At 44.4% G+C, this 19,249-nt stretch overlaps 1 protein-coding gene and 1 long non-coding RNA gene across 7 annotated transcripts in view; one reads left to right on the top strand and one right to left on the bottom strand.

Moving 5' to 3' along the window:
• Positions 1-3,699: 3,699 nt before the first annotated feature.
• On the bottom strand, positions 3,700-14,858 carry LOC107129490 (uncharacterized). The gene is made up of 4 exons (XR_001490092.3): positions 14,517-14,858; positions 13,713-13,857; positions 11,278-11,355; positions 3,700-3,894 (listed from the first exon to the last, which is right to left on the bottom strand). It is a non-coding gene; the product is annotated as an uncharacterized lncRNA (long non-coding RNA).
• UST (uronyl 2-sulfotransferase) overlaps positions 14,154-19,249 on the top strand; it is a 317,208-nt gene continuing 312,112 nt past the window's right edge. For all 6 annotated transcript variants that reach the window (XR_012433524.1, XM_005552086.5, XM_045391389.3 and 3 more), the window contains exon 1: positions 14,154-14,807. Coding sequence is in view for 5 of the 6 variants with exons in the window: in XM_005552086.5 (XP_005552143.1) it covers positions 14,561-14,807 (247 nt within the window). In the remaining variant the exon portion in view is untranslated. The remainder of the gene's footprint in view (positions 14,808-19,249) is intronic.

A 19,249-nucleotide genomic window follows, 5' to 3' on the forward strand; every position in this document is an offset into this window, starting at 1 on the left:
CTTCCCACTCTGCCATCCCTCCTATCACACCTCCCCTGCAGGAAGGTGGTGTTGGAGGGGCTGTGGGTATTGTAGGGATGCCACTAAGGGAAAGTTTAGTTGGGAATGCATTTATATTAGGCTTAGTGGGGATATAGGGTTCACAACACCTGTGAGTAGAGTCATGTAATCGCCAGAGTTGTAATGGCTGCAGGATTCCTCCTGCTGCTTGCAAACTGGCTCCACTTCTCTCATATAGTGATACAAAGTTGCACGGCTGGCAGACTTAAGGCTCACAAGACCTTGTGCCACGTGGCCTTTGCTAGCAACAAGCCTCTGCCAGCAACAGGTAGTGGAGAAGAAACAAGGTTAAAAATGTAGGGAAGCCAATCATGTGCAATTGCTTCAGCGAAGCCTTTGTAAAACAAATATTCTCAAGGATGTAATGTACATAAAATCACCCTGCGGATTTTTTTCTTTTATAATGGTAATCATGTAAAATAGAATTGATCAAAATTCCTACAGTAGGACAGCAGAAACCTATAGCTACGCTACAAAAAGCTAGGAGGTCGAGACCAGCCTGGCCAACATGGTGAAACCACATCTCTACTAAAAAGAAAAAAAAATTAGCTGGGCATGGCAGGAGATGCCTGTAATCTCAACTACCAAGAGGCTGAGGCAGGAGAATCACTTGGACCCGTGAGGTGGAGGTTGCAGTGAGCCGAGATAACACCATTGTACTCCAGCCTGCGCAACAAGGGCAAAACTCCATCTCCAAAAAAAAAAAAAAAAAAAAAAGCACATGTGTGTGTGAAATTGAAACCACATGATTTTTGCATCCCAGATATCTAGAGTTAAACATTTTTTCCATTTCCATTCCCCATGCTAGAGGAAGGACTGAATTATCTATTTCCAGAATTTAAAACATTATTACAAAATTGTTGTCATGTAAGGTGGATCAAAGGGTGTACAACCAACACATAATATAATAGTATAATAATGGGTTGGTTGTACACTCTTTGACCACCTTATATAATCCTTTATATGTATATTATATAAGAAAAATATATAATAAAAGCATTTCAAGCAGTTAATAAAAATATCATGTACATTTTCTGGATTTGTTATGTGGATATATATCAACATTATAAATTCATAATTTATTACAATTAATTTTGTCATTCTAAGTCAATATTGTCTCATACCTAATTCTGTATTCACAATTTTGTCTTCTCATCTTTAATAGGGCTTCCCCTCAATTGTACTACTTTCAAGCCTATAAAATCTAGATTATTGTTCCCCTATTTCCTTATTTCTTTTCTTATTCAGTTTAGATTTCAGGGACTGTAGGAGTTCGTTTCCACGCTGCTGATAAAGACATACCCAAGACCGGGCAATGTACAAAAGAAAGAGGTTTAATGGACTTACAGTTCCACATGGCTGGGGAGACCTCACAATAATGGCAGAAGGGAAGGAGGAGCAAGTCACATCTTACATAGATGGCAGCAGGCAAAGAGAGAGCTTGTACAGAGAAACTCCCCCTTATAAAACCATCAGATTGCATGAGACTTATCCACTATCATAAGAATAGCATAAGAAAGACCATCCCCCATGATTCAATTACCTCCCACTGGGTCCCTCCCACAACATGTGGGACTTGTGGAAGATGCAATTCAAGATGAGATTTGGGTGGGGACACAGCCAAACCATATCAGGGACCAACATCACACTGCTGTTTTGCAAGCATCCCTAACACTGTTGGCATGTTTTCCATTTCCCTAGTAAAACTTCAGCCATGTCTAAGCACAACTAAATACCTACTTAGCACATACACACAAGTCACCAAACTGAGCCACCAGAAAACACAACACTGGTGCTGATTTGACTCACTTGAAATTCAGAACGACCAAGTTTAAATGAGCTCAAACTGTTCAGCAATCCTATGCACTTTTGTTGTATGTCTCTCACTCTGAAATAATCATGCCACTGTGGGTTCTCTTTATTCAAATCTCCTACCTCTCTTCTTGCCCAAATCTTCACTCTCAGTTGCTGCACATTTCATTGATACAATGGATGCCACCACACGAAACTTTCTTTTCTCACCAATAAATTTTCCGGTACATCTTGCCTTCTTTGATGAATGAAGTGTCTTTGCTTGGATTAAAGACTAAACCCTCTACTTAATTCTGGCTTCATACTTTTCCTGTAAATTTCACCTGTCTTTCTGGCATCACAAACGCATCCCTTTCTACTGGATCATCCCAATTACCACATTAAATCTGGTATTTCCTGTCTTTAAAGGAGAGAGGGGGAAAAAGGAGACAGAGACAGAGAGAGAGAGACAGAGAGTGAGAGAGAGAGAGAGAGACTTCCTAAATCCCTATAAGTTTCCCAGCTGCTGCCCATTTCTCTGTACCCCTACATAGTAGATCACCTCAAAAGATGTTTCTGTAGCCATTCTATAGCCATCTCCAATACACACACACGTACACACATCCTCTCCCAAATCAGACTACTTCTCACTACCTTCACAGCTGTTATCGAAGCCCAAACCACCATCATCTCTGGCCTAGATAACTTGAATCAACCAACTGATTTCACCCTTACCCTCACATTCAGTTCTTTAAATAGCAGCAGGATCAGTATTTTAAAATGCAAAATCTGGTTAAACCCCCTATGATGACTTCAATGGCTTCCCATCACATCTACAAAAAATTGAAACCTCTTTTCCTAGTTTTCAAAGACTCTGATGATCTGGCATCTTTTTTTCTCTCCAATTTAATCTTCCTCATGCACTTTGATCACCTCAAGTGCTGTGCTCTATAGCACATCTGATTTATTTCTATTCCTTAAGCAAGTGAATTCCTGCCTCGGGGACTCTGCAATTTCTGCTCTCTCTGCCTGGTGTACTCTTCCTCAGGATTTCCATATAGCTTTCCCTTTAATTTCTATTTATTCAATTTATCTCAAAAGTATCCTTCTCTGAAATTCCTCCCCTGAGCACTGTTTCTAAAGTAGCACTTCCTTTCCATGCTCTCAGCTTTATTTTCTTCTTAGCACAGGTCACTACCTGGCCTTCACATTGACCTGTTTATGTGTTATCTGTTTATGTGTTTACTTTTTGTCTCCTCCACTAGAACACATGTGCCTTGTGAACAAGGGCATTATCTCTGTTGTTTTCTGCTATATCTCACGGCCTAGGACGGGGCATGACACAGAGTGAAAACTCAACAAATATGTGGAATGAGTGAAAGAGTGAATGAATGGATTAGCTCTTCAGTCTACTCCTATCCCAGTCATACTTCTGAAATTGTCAAACTCACCAATCAGCTCCAGGATGTTTCCTCTGTCATCTTTCTTTCTTCTTTTTTCTTTCTTTCTTTTTTTTTTTTTTCTGAGACAGAGTCTTGCTCTGTCACCCAGGCCAGAGTGCAATGGTGCGATCTTGGCTCACTGCAACCTCCGCCTGCTGGGTTCAAGCGATTCTCCTGCCTCAGCCTCACAACTAGCTGGGACTGCGGGCATGCGCCACCATGCCTGGCTAATTTTTATATTTTTAGTAGAGACGGGATTTTGCCATATTGGCCAGGCTGGTCTCCAACTCCTGACCTCAGGTGATCTGCTCCCCTTGGCCTCCCAAAGTATCTGTCATCTTTCTTGTTATGTGAATTATTTATGGTGTGGGCTATGAGGTTAAAATAGAGACCCCAAATACAGTGATTGTAGAGCGAATTTACTTTATTTTTTTCACAAGGGAGTCCAAATGGCAGTAGGCAATCCACAGCAGACAGATGGCTCGCTTCTTAAGAGCATTCAGGTTCCTAGGTTCCTTTCACCAGTTTCTCTGATATTCCTTGGAGTACTGTCCTCATGTGCATGACGGAAGCTGAGCCCCTTCCATGTCCACATTCCAGCCTATGGAAAACCAGGAAAAGAGAAAGGGGGCATGCACACCCAATACTGTAAGGCCAAGTATAGCACATTGCATAAGCTTCTTTTTCTCACACTCCGCTGACTCAAGCTCAGCCTCATGGCCACATCTAGCTGCAAAAGAGACTGGGGAATGTGGTCTCCATGTAAGCGGCTTTGTGTCCAGCTAGAGCTCAGTGGTTTCTATTACTAAAAGAAAAATGGAGAAAATGGGTACAGAGAACAAGCAGGAGTCTCTGCCACATCTTACAAGCATTTGTTACAGAGGATCATTCTCTCCTTCATAGAATACTTTTGTTATTTTGGCTTCAGTGACACCACCACACTCTCCTGGTTTTCCTCCGGCCCCTCTGCCTACTCACTCAATCTCTTTTGCTGGGTGAACTTATTCTGTTTGAACTCTGCATGTTGGACTTCCTGAAGGCTTCGTCCTGTGCCATCTTTTATTCCTTCCATCTACATGCTTCTCTAGGTAATTTTATTTAATTTATGTGATTTTATATATCACATTGATAGAAATAATTTCTGAATTTATGTCTTTAGCCATGACCTTTCCCTGGAGCTCCAAATTCATATATCCAGTCGCATAATTAACATAGCTGATCATAACTCTTGGTTGCTTGGGCTACCCATGCCCCTCTCCCAAGCCTGCTCCTGCTTCAGTTTTCTGCATTTCAAGAAACAGAGAAATAGTTTCAGCATCATTCCAGGTGCTCAGACAAAAACCTTAGGTATCATTCTTAGCTTAGTTCTTCTCTCACTTCCCCTCATCCAGTTCATTGACAAGTTTATACCCTAAACCTCCAAAGAAACATATCCTGAGTTTGTTAACTTTTTTCTGTCTTCCCCATTACCAGCCTGAGCCCAGCCAGCCTCACCATTTTACTGGATGACTCATCTTCCTGCTGCCACTTTCACTGCCAACAAGCCAACCTTACACAGCGCCCTAAGTGATGAATTAAAAACATAAATGGGTTCATGTTGATCATTGAGCCCTTTCCCATCTCACCTTGAATAAAACTCAAACTCTCTACCCTGGTCTACAAAGCCCTACAGGGACTGGCACCATCCACCTCTCCAGCCTCATCTCATGTCACCTGCTTTCTCAATGACCCACTCCCATCACAGTGGCACATACCAAGTCTATTTCCATTTTAGGGAAGATATGAGGCAGAAAGACCTGAAATGGATGTTTTCTCTGCATGAAATGCTTGTACCCCAGATCTTCCCCAGGAAGCTCCTTCTCATCCTTTAGGTCACACTGCAAAGGTCAACTCCTTAGAGAAGTTGTCTCTGTCCACGCAGTCTGCGGTAGACTTGCCCTTTCAACCCACCACTCTTAGTCGCATCACCCTGTCTTATTCTCTCAATAACAGGTAACACTACCTAGCAAAATATATGTGTTTATTCGCTGTCCGTATCCCCTCACAGTGGATGTGAATTTCATGGGAGCAGGGCTTGTCTTGGGCCCTACTGCAATCCAGGGCCAGGCACATGTTGGGCCCTCAGTAAGGATCTGCTGAATGAATGTCTGAATACAGCTCCAATTCTGGAACCTCTTTAGCATCCCAGGAGTATTCTAAAGAACATGACAGCGTGAAGAAAAATTCTATATTTCCAACGTCTTTTAAAGACTTTTTCCAAACTGCCTTAGTACCATAAAACCTGCTTTTCTCTTCTATATAAGGACACAAAATTATATTCTCCTTTAGTAAATGCACTCAGGCAGATTCAGGAGAGACCACAGCTTGTAGTGCTCAGGTTCTTAATCTAAGTCCATGGACCTCCTAGGGGTCCACGGATATGCTGAAATTATATGCAGAAGATACATTCATTTCTCTAGGAAGTAGGGTCATAAGTTTGTTGGATACTCACAGGGGGTCAGTGGCCCAAATAAAATCCACTTTATTGTGGAAAAAGTATTAGAGACCAGGCACGGTACCTCATATCTGTAATCTCAACACTTTGGGAGGCTGAGGTGGGTGGATCACTGAGGTCAGGAATTTGAGACCAGTCTGGCCAACATGGCGAAACCCTGTCTCTACTAAAAATACAAAAAAACAAAAACAAACAAACAAAAATTGCCGGGCAAGGTGGCAGGTGCCTGTAATCCCAGCTACTAAGGAAGCTGAGGCAGGAGAATCACTTGAACCCGGGAGATGGAGGTTGCAGTGAGCCAAGATCATGCCACTGCACTCCAGCCTGAGTGACAAAGTGAGACTCCATCTCAAAAAAAAAAAAAAAAAAAAAAAAGGTTTAGAGACGGACTTGCAAGATCTGTATTTGAGTTCTGGTGATGTCAGTCACAAATAATGCAAATTTGTGCAGATTATGTAATTTATTTAGATTCTAGTTTTCTTATCTTTAAAAATAATCGGACTTACATGTATTCTGACTTACACGTACCCACACTTAAATTATATTTAATCCCATCACAGGATGCTATGTGCTTTACTGTATCTCCCAGATAATGACAATGAGGCTCAGAGTCTACTCAGGCTACTTGCCCCAAATCACATTTGTCCCCATATAAGTTCTGGATCAAGACCCATGCTTCTCCCATGCTTCAAATTGCCTGCTCTTTTATTTATTTTTTTATTTAGACACAGTCTCACTCTGTCACCCAGGCTGGACTGCAGTGGTACGATCTTGGTTCACTGCAACCTTCACCTCCTGGGTTCAAGCTATTCTTCTGCCTCAGCCTCCCAAGTAGCTGGGATTACAGGTGCCCGCCATCACGCCCAGCTAATTTTTGTATTTTTAGTAGACACAGGATTTCACCATGTTGGCCAGGCTGATCTCAAACTCCTGACCTCAGGTGATCCACCCACCTCCACCTCCCACAGTGCTGAGATTCCAGGCATGAGCCACCATGAGCAGCCTGCTCTTTACATAAGAGTTTGCAGTACCATCATTCCGCAGTCCAATTTCTCTGGGTGGAATAACGTCTTGGACCACTTCACAGCAAGTACCATAGAGAAAAGCAGCTAGCTGGTGATGTAGTTTCCCAGCCAGGTAAGCACACTCCTGAACCACAGCAGAGCCCTGTGAACCCAGGAGTATGGGCTTTATAATCCATTCTTGACAGAAGAGAAAACGAAAGCACAAAGAGATTAAGTAATTGACTCTAGGTCAGAAGGTTAGTAATTTTTAGGGCTTAAAGATTATGCTTCACGATGTAGTATTTTCTTAAATTTTCTACTAAGATGACCTTGAGAATCTCTACTAAGATTCTTCACTAGAGAGCTGACTCTTATCTTCACAGTTTAGTATTTGGCTGTTCTTCAAAAAATTATTTTAAAGTACTTTGCAAAGCTTGAGTAATAGTTTTTTTCTAAGAGGACAGGAAGATACGTAATGTGCCCATTGAACAAGGACTAATGACATTGTTAGGAAGGAAGGAAAAAGGATATCACTTTTACATCGATTTCAGTTTTTATGCATTAACACCAGACAATGACCTCTAAAATGAGAAGAGCGCTAGCTTAACATTGTAAATTGACAAGGATCTTGGAAATGAGGAATTAAGGTCAGAGATTCGACTGTATAGATTCTACTCATGGCAGGGTAAGAGGCAACCGAGAATAACATGAAAGCAACTGGTAAGTATTTGACTTCTTTTTTTTTCCTTTCCCTCTGCTTACACCAATGGTCTATTATACTTCATAAAAAATAGAGACAGTACTGAGACTGTTTCCAAGAGAGCCTTTAGGTGGCTAACAGTGTCACACTGGCCAGTCTCAGGGACCAGCTGTGCAGTTCACTTTTGATTTGAAATACAGTTGTTGTTAAGCATAAGTTAAAAGCTGAGTTCTCAAAAGTTGTGTCATTGCATAGGAGTTTAAATATAAGCAATAGCTTATTGGCTACTAAGTGCAGTTTTTGTAGTCCTCCCATCCAAATATGCCTCTAGATCATATACTCTGGTCAGATATGCTTTTGAGAGACTGTTCAGGCAAAGGCAAGTCTACCTTCCCAGATGGTTTTCAGTGCATTTCTGCCCCACAAACCAGAGCAACTCTCCAGTTTCTTTCTTTCTGTCTTTCTTTTCCAAGGTCAAAGCTCAGACAGCTTGGTTCTCCAAGAGACTGATGGCCCCAATCCCTGAAATGAACAGCAGTCCTAAAGAGCAACAGCCTCTCTGCCAAGGGGAATGGCAACACCAGGCAAAGCCAATGGACTCACATCTCTTTTATGATTCCATGAGGCGTTCATAATCACAGGGAGTAGCTGCATTGCTAATTAGGGGTCACAGAGGTGGTGAGGGCCTCATTCATTCATTCACTCTTTCTTTCAGTGAATACATCTTCAACTGGAAACAATTCTTTTGATGATTATCTGAATGTTCTCCCAGCATGAAGGCCTGCTTTCCATGACCTCTACGTCTCATCCGCACTTGGCCAACCACGGAATCAATGAGATTTGACCCACCAAACATCAGACCCTTCCTATAAAAAACTAATCTTTTTATTCAACAAATATTTCTTGAGTGATCACTACCTATGAGCGCTATGCTAGGTGTTGGGGATAAAACAATAAACAAATGAGACAAAATCATGGCCTTCAAGATGCTTGTTTTCTAGAGGGCAGAAATACACAACACATACAAAATACTAACATTTCAGATTATGGTATATTCCATGGAGAAAGCTAAAGAGGTCAAGAGAATAAGGACTGTAGGTGCATACGTGCATTACATACAGAGTAGTTCCAGAAGACTCCTTTGATAAGGCAACATTGAGCAAAACTGGAAGGAAGTCAAAAGTCAAGTCATGCAGAGGTGTGGGAAAAGAACTTTCTAGGCAGAGGGAACCGTGAATGCAAAGGTCCTAAAAGAGGAGCAAGTTTGTCTTGTCTGACAAATGATGATACGCATGGGTGAGCAGGAAAAGTGATAAGAGATGAGGTCAGAGAAACAATGGAGCCAGATTGAGTAGGACCTTAGAGGCTACTCTAGGATGCTGCCTTTTACTCTGAGTGCATTGGAAGCCACTGGTAAGTTTTGAGCACCAATGGCTATTTAGGCTGCTCTGAGGAGAATGGAATATGGAGTGAAAGGCTGGGAGCAGGCAGACCAGTCAGGAGGAACAACAGAAATTGCTGATTGCCACATAGTAGCCATCTGCCCTTTCTTTCTTTAGCAACAGAAACCTGATTCTTGCCAGGTGTGGTTGCTCACGCCTGTAATCCCAGCACTTTGGGAGGCCGAGGTGGGCAGATCACGAGGTCAGGAGATCAAGACCATCCTGGCTAACACCGTGAAACGCTGTCTCTACTAAAAAATACAAAAAATTAGCCAGGCGCGGTGGTGGGCGCCTGTAGTCCCAGCTACTCGGGAGGCTGAGGCAGGAGAATGGCGTGAACTCAGGAGGCGGAGCTTGCAGTGAGCGGAGATCGTGCCACTGCACTCCAGCCTGGGTGACAGAGCAAGATTCCATCTTAAAAAAAAAAAAGAACCCTGATTCTTATTTGGCAGCAATGCAACCAGCTAAAGTCTAGATTTCCTAGTACTCCGTCCCCTGTCCCTTACAATTAGACAGAGTCCTGTGACTAATTTCTGGCCAATGACCTATAAGAAAGTAGATTCATAGCACACTTAGGAGCACCGCTTAAAAACAGCCTACTCAATTGGGAGGAGTTCTTTGCTCTTTTGCTTCCTTCTGCTGCCAACCTGGAACATAGACATAATGGCTGGAACCCTAGCAGCCATCTGCAACCATAAGGAGCCCTTTCTGTTTTGTTTTGTTTTTCTCCCCTTCTGCATTCTTATCATTTATTTGTTGTAAGAACACTCAAAATCTATTCTCTTAGCACTTTTCATACAATGTTATTAACTGTAGTCCTTATAGAACTCTTGAATTTATTCCTGCTGTCTAGATGAAATTTTGTATCCTTTGACCAACATCTCCTCAATCCCTATCCTTCCCTCCTTAAACCCTGTTAACTATAATTCTACTTTCTGCTTCAATGAGATGGACTTTTTTAGATTTCACCTATAAGAGAGATCATGTAGTATTTGTCTTTCTGGGTCTGGCTTATTTCCTTTAACATAATATCCTCCAGATTAACCTATGTTATTGCAAATGACAGGATTTCCTTCTTGAGGCTGGATAGTATTATCCATTCATCCATTGATGGACACTTCAGTTGATTCCATATCTTGGCTATTGTGCACAATGCTGCAATGAACATATCAAAGAGGTATGAATATTTCATACCTTTTCGAAATGCTGATTACATTGCATAAGATGGCCTTTAAAATGGAAGCCACGTGCTGAGGATGGTGGAACAGAACGCTCAGGTGGGTCCCTGAGGATAGCATAGAAATACCACACCTAATCTGGACTGCCTATTTCTGGACTCGTTTTATATGAGAGAGAAATGGCCCGGGCACGGTGGCTCATGCCTGTAATCCCAGCACTTTAGGAGGCCGAGGTGGGTGGATTATTTGAGGTCAGGAGTTCGAGACCAGCCTGGCCAACTTGATGAAACCCCGTCTCTACTAAAAATACAAAAATTAGTCAGACTTGGTAGTACACGCTTGTAATCCCAGCTACTTGGGAGGCTGAGGCACGAGAATTGCTTGAACCCAGGAGAAGGAGGTTGCGGTGAGCTGAGATCACACTGCTGCACTCCAGCCTGGGCAACAAAGGGAGACTCTGTCTCAAAAAGAAAAAAAAAAGACAGAGAGAGAGAGAGAGAGAAATAAAGTTCTTTTCTGTTTAAGCCACTGGTTTTTAAATTTGGGTTTTTTTCCAGCTATATGTAGCTAAACTGAAACACGATGAATATAAGTAGCCTTTGCAACAATCCAGGTGAGAGAAGATATTGGTCTGGCCCCGGTGGGGTGGCAAAGGAGGTCAGATTTTTTCTTTTTGAAAGGTAATGCCTATAGGATTTGCAGATGGTTTAGATACAAGAATAAATGAACTATTAACAGAAAATCTGACTTCCAGTTTGGGGCCCAAGTGACTTGAGAGTGTAATGATTTACAGAAATGCAGAAGGCTATGGAGGGGACAGGCTTGGGTGTGGGACTGGGGTTGGTGGGAACGGCAGTCTAGGGCACATGTGGCAGCATGGCCTTGATAGAAGCAGGAACACAATGAAACAGGAAGGGAGGCCAAGAGCACGGGGCATAGATTGGTAGGAAATGAATGAGCTCTCATCCTACTGCTTCTATTTTCTCAACAAAGTCTGATCCAGGTCATCCCCTGAGACTGAAGGGAAGAAAGCAGAGGGTGGAGATGGGAGGTTTGAAGACAGAGACACTATAAAATAGTCCTTTTAGTGAGTGGGATTGCTGGGCAGCCATGGGTGTGCATCCATCTGAAATTTGTGCTCTCTAATATAAAGAAAAGCCACTTACCAGCGCTGTGTGTTTTTCTGCAATCCAGTCCAGTTGCATGATTGGGTTTAACTGAGCCTGGGTTTCACCAGACAAGCACTGTAGGACATAAGATGAGAGAAACAGGGAGAATGAAGGGGTGTTTGCAAGAAGGATCAGAATGATGGATCAGTAATCAAAACTGGATAAAGAAAGAAGTAAACACATGAGATGGATGAACACAGAGTTGACAGTTCTTGAAAAGACCAAAAAACAGGGTGGGTTCCAGAGAAGCCAAACAGAGAAGGATAGAAGGTTGTGAAGGGGGAAAAGGAGATTTTGGAGGAGATGCAATTAGTCATCATTGAGGACAAAGGTCAAATGAGTCACTGGAGAGAGAAGGAATTGAGAAGCTAAAGATATTGAATGGAGGTCAAGGTGCTGAATAAAGTATATTCCATTATAAGACTACTAATAAAATTCGTTCACAACTTCCTCTAATTAGATTTGTTATCTGCTTTGAATAAAGATACCATTCATTAGTCTAAGTACTTTAAATTTAATTTTTTTTCCTGAAGGGATATTTATGGGACTTCAAAGAACAAAGTTTTACCCAAACAACTAAGTTTTTGTTGGGTGAAAATACAAAGCATTTTTTTCCATGTGAAACTTCTTTGTATCTTGATATCTTTTCTTTTTCTTCTGTGAGTTATTTTAGGCGGCGAGTCTATTAACGCAATCTTTTAAAGATTGACCTGTTTATTCTCCCTAAAATAGTTCATGTCGTAGCTTGTTTCTTCTAAGCTGGACTTTGCCCCCTTGTACTTTCCTCACAACTTTTTCATTGTTTTTTAAAATAACATTTATTCTCATATTTACTTATTTTTCTCAGATGTTTGTTTCCTTTCTTCCTGCTCCATCTCCCTGTTCCTCAGATTCCTTTCCTTAGGAGAAAAAATTGGGATATTTCCCACAGCATGCTGTGAGAAAACTCTCTGGACTTCCTGGGGGTGGGACTTGTGAACACAGAGGGTCTTGCACACTATTTTATATCCAGCGAGTGTTCAGATTACAGGGCCAGGCCTCAGATACAGGTCCAGTTGTGGAAGGTGGTCCCTGAAACATTATGAACACTGCTTTGCTCCTTCCGTCTCCTAGTCCCTCTTCTTAAGCTCAAATGTTATTAATCGGGAGTCTGTTCTGGGCTACTCATTGCACTCATTAAAGTAATTCACATTAACGAGCAATGACTGATCTACTCAGTTCTCTTAGGGGAAGTTACATTTCTAAAATGTGCATATTAATCCATATAAAACCCTGATTCTAGAGATAAATGTGAAACAAATGATTAACACTCTATTCAGGGTTTTCAGAGACAGAACAAAAGATTTTCTCTTGTCTTGGGGCCCCAAAACAGCCTTCTCATCCCTTAGAAAGTGGGCTAGGACAATGTAAAACTGGGCAGAATATTGTGTGTGTGTGTGTGTGTGTGTGTACATGTGTCTCTCTGTGTGTGCAGCACCTCTCACCTCATCTACACATCTCTCTAGCTCATGATACATGTTTCAAATCATGAACCAGAGATATTCATATGTGAACGCGGTTAAGACATATTCTTAAAGAGTAAGTTCTCAGTCTAGGATAATATTTTGTAATTTTCCATATAAAATTCTTCAGATGCCCAACTTGTTGAAGGTTTTCAGGAGCCTGGTCTTAGAATCACAGAGGTTCGTGGCTCCTGGTTCCTCCTTAAATCCAATTGTTCATTACTGGAATATACAAATGAGTAGGGAGCCAGAGATGATAGGCACCAAAAACTGAGGTTTCCATTTCTCAACGTGGCCTGAACTAAATGAATTAAATCTCATCCTCCTATGGGAAGTGGAGGAAAAGAGCTCTGGCTGGGAAGTACTGCTGTGCAGTGGTTAGTATAGTGGGTCTGAGGGTCAAATAGATTTGAGTGCAACTCCCAACCCAACTCCCACTACTAGCTTTGGGACCTCGGGTGAGTCACACAGGCCTCAGGTGCTACAGCTTCTATAAATAGTGATATAGTATTCTTACAGAAAGTGTGGCTGATGAGAGCAGCCCTTCCGTGGGTCAACCACCCCATCAGAGGATCTGTGCCTACGATAGAGCCTTTTCTGCCTCGGGAGGTTCTTTCAGGTCCAGAAGCTTCCCCATGGAGGGAAGAGAGGCAGCAATGAAATCGGCGTATAGGGGGACTGGGCTCTTTCCCCTCCATGTCTACCAGGGCAATGACCTCCTAGAGTCCGCTATGCACCCCCCACTTGCCTCTCTGGTCACTGAGAGGTGAAGTAGTTGTAGGACCAGGAAAAGCAAGAAGAGAGCGTCCTCTTCTGCTCCCCTTCCCGGGAGTCTGGGCGCTGAGCCTGGCCCTCTGGGGCGTGTTTGAACATAACTCGCACCGCTTACTCTTTTCCCATCTCAGCAGTATTGAGCCTGTATCCTAGTACCTTTTGCCGGCCTTGTGTAAGCAGCTTGCACGGGATATATAAGGAGAATCAAGTTTCTGAACTTCAAAAAATGTAAAGTCAGTCGTGCTTCTTCCTGCCGGTGACTGTTTACGAGAGGGAAGTCAGCGGGGCCCCGAAGAGGTCGCTGGTGGCGCAGAAACCGCGGCCAGATTGTAAAGAACAGGGGAAGGAAAAAAAAAAAAAAAAAAAAACCCAGAAAGTTTCTTCCTTGTTGCGAATAATCGCCGCCCCCCCACCTCCGCCCCCAGCAGAAGCAGTAACGTGACACCCGAGCGAAATCCCGAGACCCGAGCGGAGAGGGAGGGGAAAGGGAGGAGAGAGCCGCGGAGCGCCGGAGGGAGAAAGGGGAGGAGAAGGAGGAAAACCCCTGTCAAGGAGGTGGAGCGAGGGGATGGTGTCCGCCTCCTGTTCCTCCCTGCCGTTTTTTAGAGAAGCCTGAACCGGGACAAAACACGCTGAGACCTACAGACACAAAGCCGGGGGGTCCACGCTGGCGCTGGAGGCGAGCCCCGGCGGCCGCAAGCGAGCCCGAGGCGCTGCAGGGCGCTGGGCGTGGGGACGCTAGCGGGCGCGGGACGGGCGCGGCGCCCCGGCACGGGCAGCGCCCCGAACCGGGGCCGGACACCTCGGCTGCTCGGGCCGCGGCGGCGGGGACCATGCCGAGGAAAGTCTCCTGAGCCCGGCAACTTCGGCCCCTCCCCGCCCCCACCCGCTGCCCTCCGCGCGGCCCTCCCCATGTGCAGCCGGCCAGCCGGGCTCTCCTCCTCGCGGCGGATGGGTGACCTTTTCCTGGCACGAGCAGGCTGTGCGAGGCGGCGGAGCAGGCGATGAAGAAGAAGCAGCAGCATCCCGGCGGCGGCGCGGATCCCTGGCCCCATGGGGCCCCTTTGGGGGGCGCCCCTCCGGGCCTGGGCAGCTGGAAGCGCCGGCTGCCCCTGCTGCCTTTCCTGCGCTTCTCCCTCCGGGACTACGGCTTCTGCATGGCCACCCTGCTGGTCTTCTGCCTGGGCTCCCTCCTCTATCAGCTCAGCGGGGGACCCCCTCGCTTCCTGCTCGACCTGCGGCAATATTTGGGTAAGGAAGCTGGCCAGGCTCTAGGGCGGCGCCTACTGCGCAAAGTTGTGCGGCGGGGAGAGGGGCGCGCGGGGGACTTCTCGCGCTGCCACCGCGCGCGCGGCCGCCGCCGCCCCGGGGCTCTCCAGGTGCGAAGCCCGCGAGCATCTGTGCCGCGGTCTGGAGCGCCTTTTTCCTCCCGCGCGTCCGGCTGGCCTCACCCAGAGGGTGGCGCCGCTGGGTTGCACTGCCTACAGGTACCCCGGGGCAGGGCACCGCTCACCTTCCGCCCGTCCCACCTCCGCCACCCCCGGCTGGGGCGGAGTGGATGGGTGTGTAGGGTGTGCGGGAGTGTGTATCTTCAGGCTTGGCGGCGCGGGGAGTGGCGAAGGAAAGGGACAGTCCGCTCCGTGGCATTGTTAGTGACCACAGTTCCGTCCCGTCCCGCGCGCCGGGGAGTGCGGGTGGGTTTAGCCCCTCCCCAAGGTCCCCTCTGAGAATTCTGTCCCGCGGATCCTGCCCGCCAGCCCTGTTGGCTCCGTGCTGTCCCCGGGCTGGCTTGTCCTTTGGCCGCCGCTGCCCACCCCGTCGCCCGCAGCTAGCCTGGCACGGGGAACGGGCTGCATCTAGGGGTTTGGGGCTGCCAGAGGGCGCGGGTCAGCCTGGCCAGCAATGTCGCCTCCAGTAATCGGCGCTGTGTGCGTCTTAAGCTCAAGTCAAAACTTGTGTGTGTGTGATTTATTAGGAGAGAGGACGCCTATCTTTAGCAGAAGTAAGGAAGGGGTTGTGACGGGAGGGAAAAAGCCCTTCCAGCAAGAAGGCGTGACCCCGCAGCTCCCTTGTTTCGGCTACGGGAGCCAGGGGTGCCAGGGCTGGGCGAGCGCAAGCCCAGGTCGCAAGGACGAAGCTGGCCTGCGCGTTCGAGCCAAGGGAGGCTGCAGATCCCTCAGAAGTCTGTAGCCAGAAGAGGTCGTGCGGGGGTGAAGGCTGGGAGAGCTCCAGCTTCTTGCAAGCATTCGAAGTGATAAGCCTGAGCATCTGCACGATGAGAGCGAGTGTGGGGAAGCAGAGCCACCGAAGTGCTGGAAGGAAAATGGGCCAAATGACCCGGGCCAGCTGAAGGCTGCCATAGTTACCCCAAATGTCGCTTCGTGGCAGAAGCCACAGGTCTAGATAGCAGACCGTCTGGAGAATAGAGAAAAGAAAACCCAAAACAAACAAACAAAACAAAACAAAAAAACAAAACCACATCAGCAAAGTTACAAATGTGTTAGGGAATTTGGAAATGTAGACGTGGATAAAATAATGTTCTTTATCTTGTACAAGACCTCATATTTTAAAAGTTACACTTTTATTTCTTTATAAACTTTGGGGAACTATAGATGAGAGGAAAAGTTTGCCCAAGTAGATTTCCATAGCATTTGGTTTCATAGAGGATTTGGGGCAATATACCCTTTATTAGGGAATCAAACCTTTTCTTTTCGTAAGTTCTATATTGTGGAGTCTCATAACTTCCTCCACTCTCTGACACCTGCTAGTGCCACAAAAGTTAACAGTATTTTCATCACCAGCAGCAATCCCTGTTAACAGGCATTGGGAGGCAAGCGTTGAGGCTCAGGGTCTTTCTCCATTAAGTGTGACAATGAATTCTTGCAGAAGTTCTTTTTAAGTAATATATGGAGGCTAGGGGTGTAGGGAAAAGTGTAAGGGACCAGAATGGAAAACGCCTGTGCTCATTGTCCTCAAAGCACTTGGTCTTGCGTAGGGTACTCAAGATTTCATAGGCCTAGTGTTTCATGGCAGAATTAGAAGCCAGACCTGACTGTCAATGAAACTTCCCACCCAGCTCCTAAAGTTTTGGGGTTCTGACACCTTTCTTGAGGAAGGGAGATTCTGGGAGGAGGAAGGAGCAAAGGTACTACTGAGGATAAAATCAAGAAATTTCAACATATATTGCATTAACATTTTCACTTTATATTTCCAAACAATGAGGCCTGATAAATTTGGGTGGTCAGCTGGTAGAAGGGTGAATTCTCAGCTTCTGCTCAGGAAACTAGGAAGAACTAAAAGATTGAACACTGCTTCTGTTACTAGCTGATCATTACATTTCTGACTGATGTGATAGGTTCAAAATGACATCATTGTGAACTGAAAATAGGATACCCTTGGCCAAATTTGTTCCCTGTTGTCTTGTCACGTAAATATAATGATTTTTGGGAAAAGTGGGCTTGTGGTATTTTGGATGGTCTAAAATATACCTTTAATAATATAAGGCCACTGTATCTGCAGAATTACTTTCCCGTTTTCCTCCATTCTTTTATTTTAGTGTCTGTCAAAACAAAACTCGTGGTTAGTAAACACATCCTCTCAATTTCCTCAGCCAATTTTGGAAGCAAGTATTTTTCTTAAATGTGAGTTCATGTAAAGTCAAAATTTTCCAAATCAACATATGTTTATATCAAACACTTTTCTTTACAGAATATTATTTCATTATACTTATACAATATTCTATGTCTGACACACAATGGCCACTCAATAAATATTGGTTGAATTAATGACCCAACCTATTGTATCAAACAGGTAGTGTGATACTTAACATATTGAATATTCTCACAGGAAAGCCAAGAGATAGTAACATTCTTAGTAAAAGCTAATATTTATCATGCATGTACCAGTCAGTGCATACACAGGGTGACATTCAATCTGCACAGCAGCACTGTTGGTAGGTTCTATTGTTATTTCCATTTTCTATACGGGAAAAATGAAGGCAAAGAGTTATGAAGGACACATAGCAAGCAAGGACTTCAACCCATGTCTGTCTGATTGCAGTACCCATTGCATAGCACTATGGGCAGTTTAAGGAGAAAATGGAAGGACAGCCAAGATGCAAAAGGGAATCTAAAGATCTGGACTGGCTAAAAACGATCAATCACATTTATGTCCATAATTCCACCTTCCTTTTCTTGATACTTGAACTCTGAGTATCTTGAGGAGCCAGCAGAGAAGATAAATAATTCAAGCAACTGGTCTGCTTTAACTCTACCTTCCTGTATTACTCCGCACTATGCGGCCTCCATTTACATAGGGAACTAGACCCTCCCTGAGCTGGGCAACAACTGGGAGTAATGTTGGTCAGACTCGCATCTCCTGGGTGTTTTCTCTTTCTTTAGCAGTTGTGCTGTGTCTAGGCTAGTGGTTCCCAATGTGGGTCCTTGGACCTGCCGCATCAGAATCACCTGGGAACTTGTGACAAATGTACATTCGAAGGTCTTATCCCAAAGCTGCTGAATGAGTCTGGGCACAGGGCCCAGCAATCTGTGCGGCAGCAAGTCGTCCAGGTGATTCCAACGCAGAGAATTTGAGAACCGTTGTTGTTGAGCAAAGTATTGCTTTCAGGAGGCTTCCCATGTGTTTGAGAGAAAGGAGGAATGTCGGGGGGGTGGGGTGGGTAGATTTATAAAGTATTTAAAGGTAATAATGTACATGGTTTCACTTTTTAATTTCACCTTTTAAAAATGCACCTTCTTTGCTACTTAAGCTCCACTGTTTTGAGGGAAGGACCAGCCAACAGCACCCACCCCAGCTGGCTTTAGACCTTCCGAGGTTAGGAGAGGTGTGATGTGGGGAGTAGGATGACGTGGGGCAACCAGAAAGCATAGTATGGGGAAGGAAGAGAACAGAGTCACTGATGATATTTTCTCTTCCGCACAGGAGACAGCGGTGAACAGTCCTTCTTCCTAGTCAGTTTGGGGAAAGGCAGAGCATGTTCTCCTTAAAGAATGTTCTGCTGTAACACATTTGAAAAGAGTAAAGGAAGTGGTGGGGAGGAAAATCATGCAAGGATAACTGTTATCTTGACTTCCCACCCTCAGATTGGATGGAGGGGGAACACAAACATACAATGGGGTAAATAGAAATATATAGCAAATGCTACACTTAAACTTGGAGACCACAGTCTTTCCAATTCAGTGATTTTTTTTTTTTAAATGGCATTCAAACTTTGTTTTGCTATGGAAAACAAACAAAAAATCAAATAAAATCTCCCCCAGAAATTAGGTTATGATGCAGCCTTGCTGCCAGTAGCCTTATTACTTATGAGCTGTGGAAATATCAAAAACTTGGAATAACACTCATTACATTGATATAAACAGAATAAGCCAGATGGCTTACTACTGATCTTGTACAACCGAGAAGCTCTAATGATTTATCATCCAGCCTTGGATATGTGATTTAGACTTTATGGGAGCTAAACTTGTTGGATTCATTCCAAGCTGATATGCTTTCCTTTCCATTTTTAATTTATACCACTTTAAATGGAGATATAGAGCTTTAGTTCTCAGAATTGCCAATCTTTACATATATTATATATGAGCCTGGCAATTTAGAGTCAAAAAATGAAAAGTATGTCATTTTATTGAATTTGAAATTCTCTAAGTTTAAGTGCATTTAAAGGAAAATGTGAA

Source organism: Macaca fascicularis, chromosome 4 (assembly GCF_037993035.2).
Source record: "Macaca fascicularis isolate 582-1 chromosome 4, T2T-MFA8v1.1".
NCBI lineage: Eukaryota > Metazoa > Chordata > Mammalia > Primates > Cercopithecidae > Macaca > Macaca fascicularis.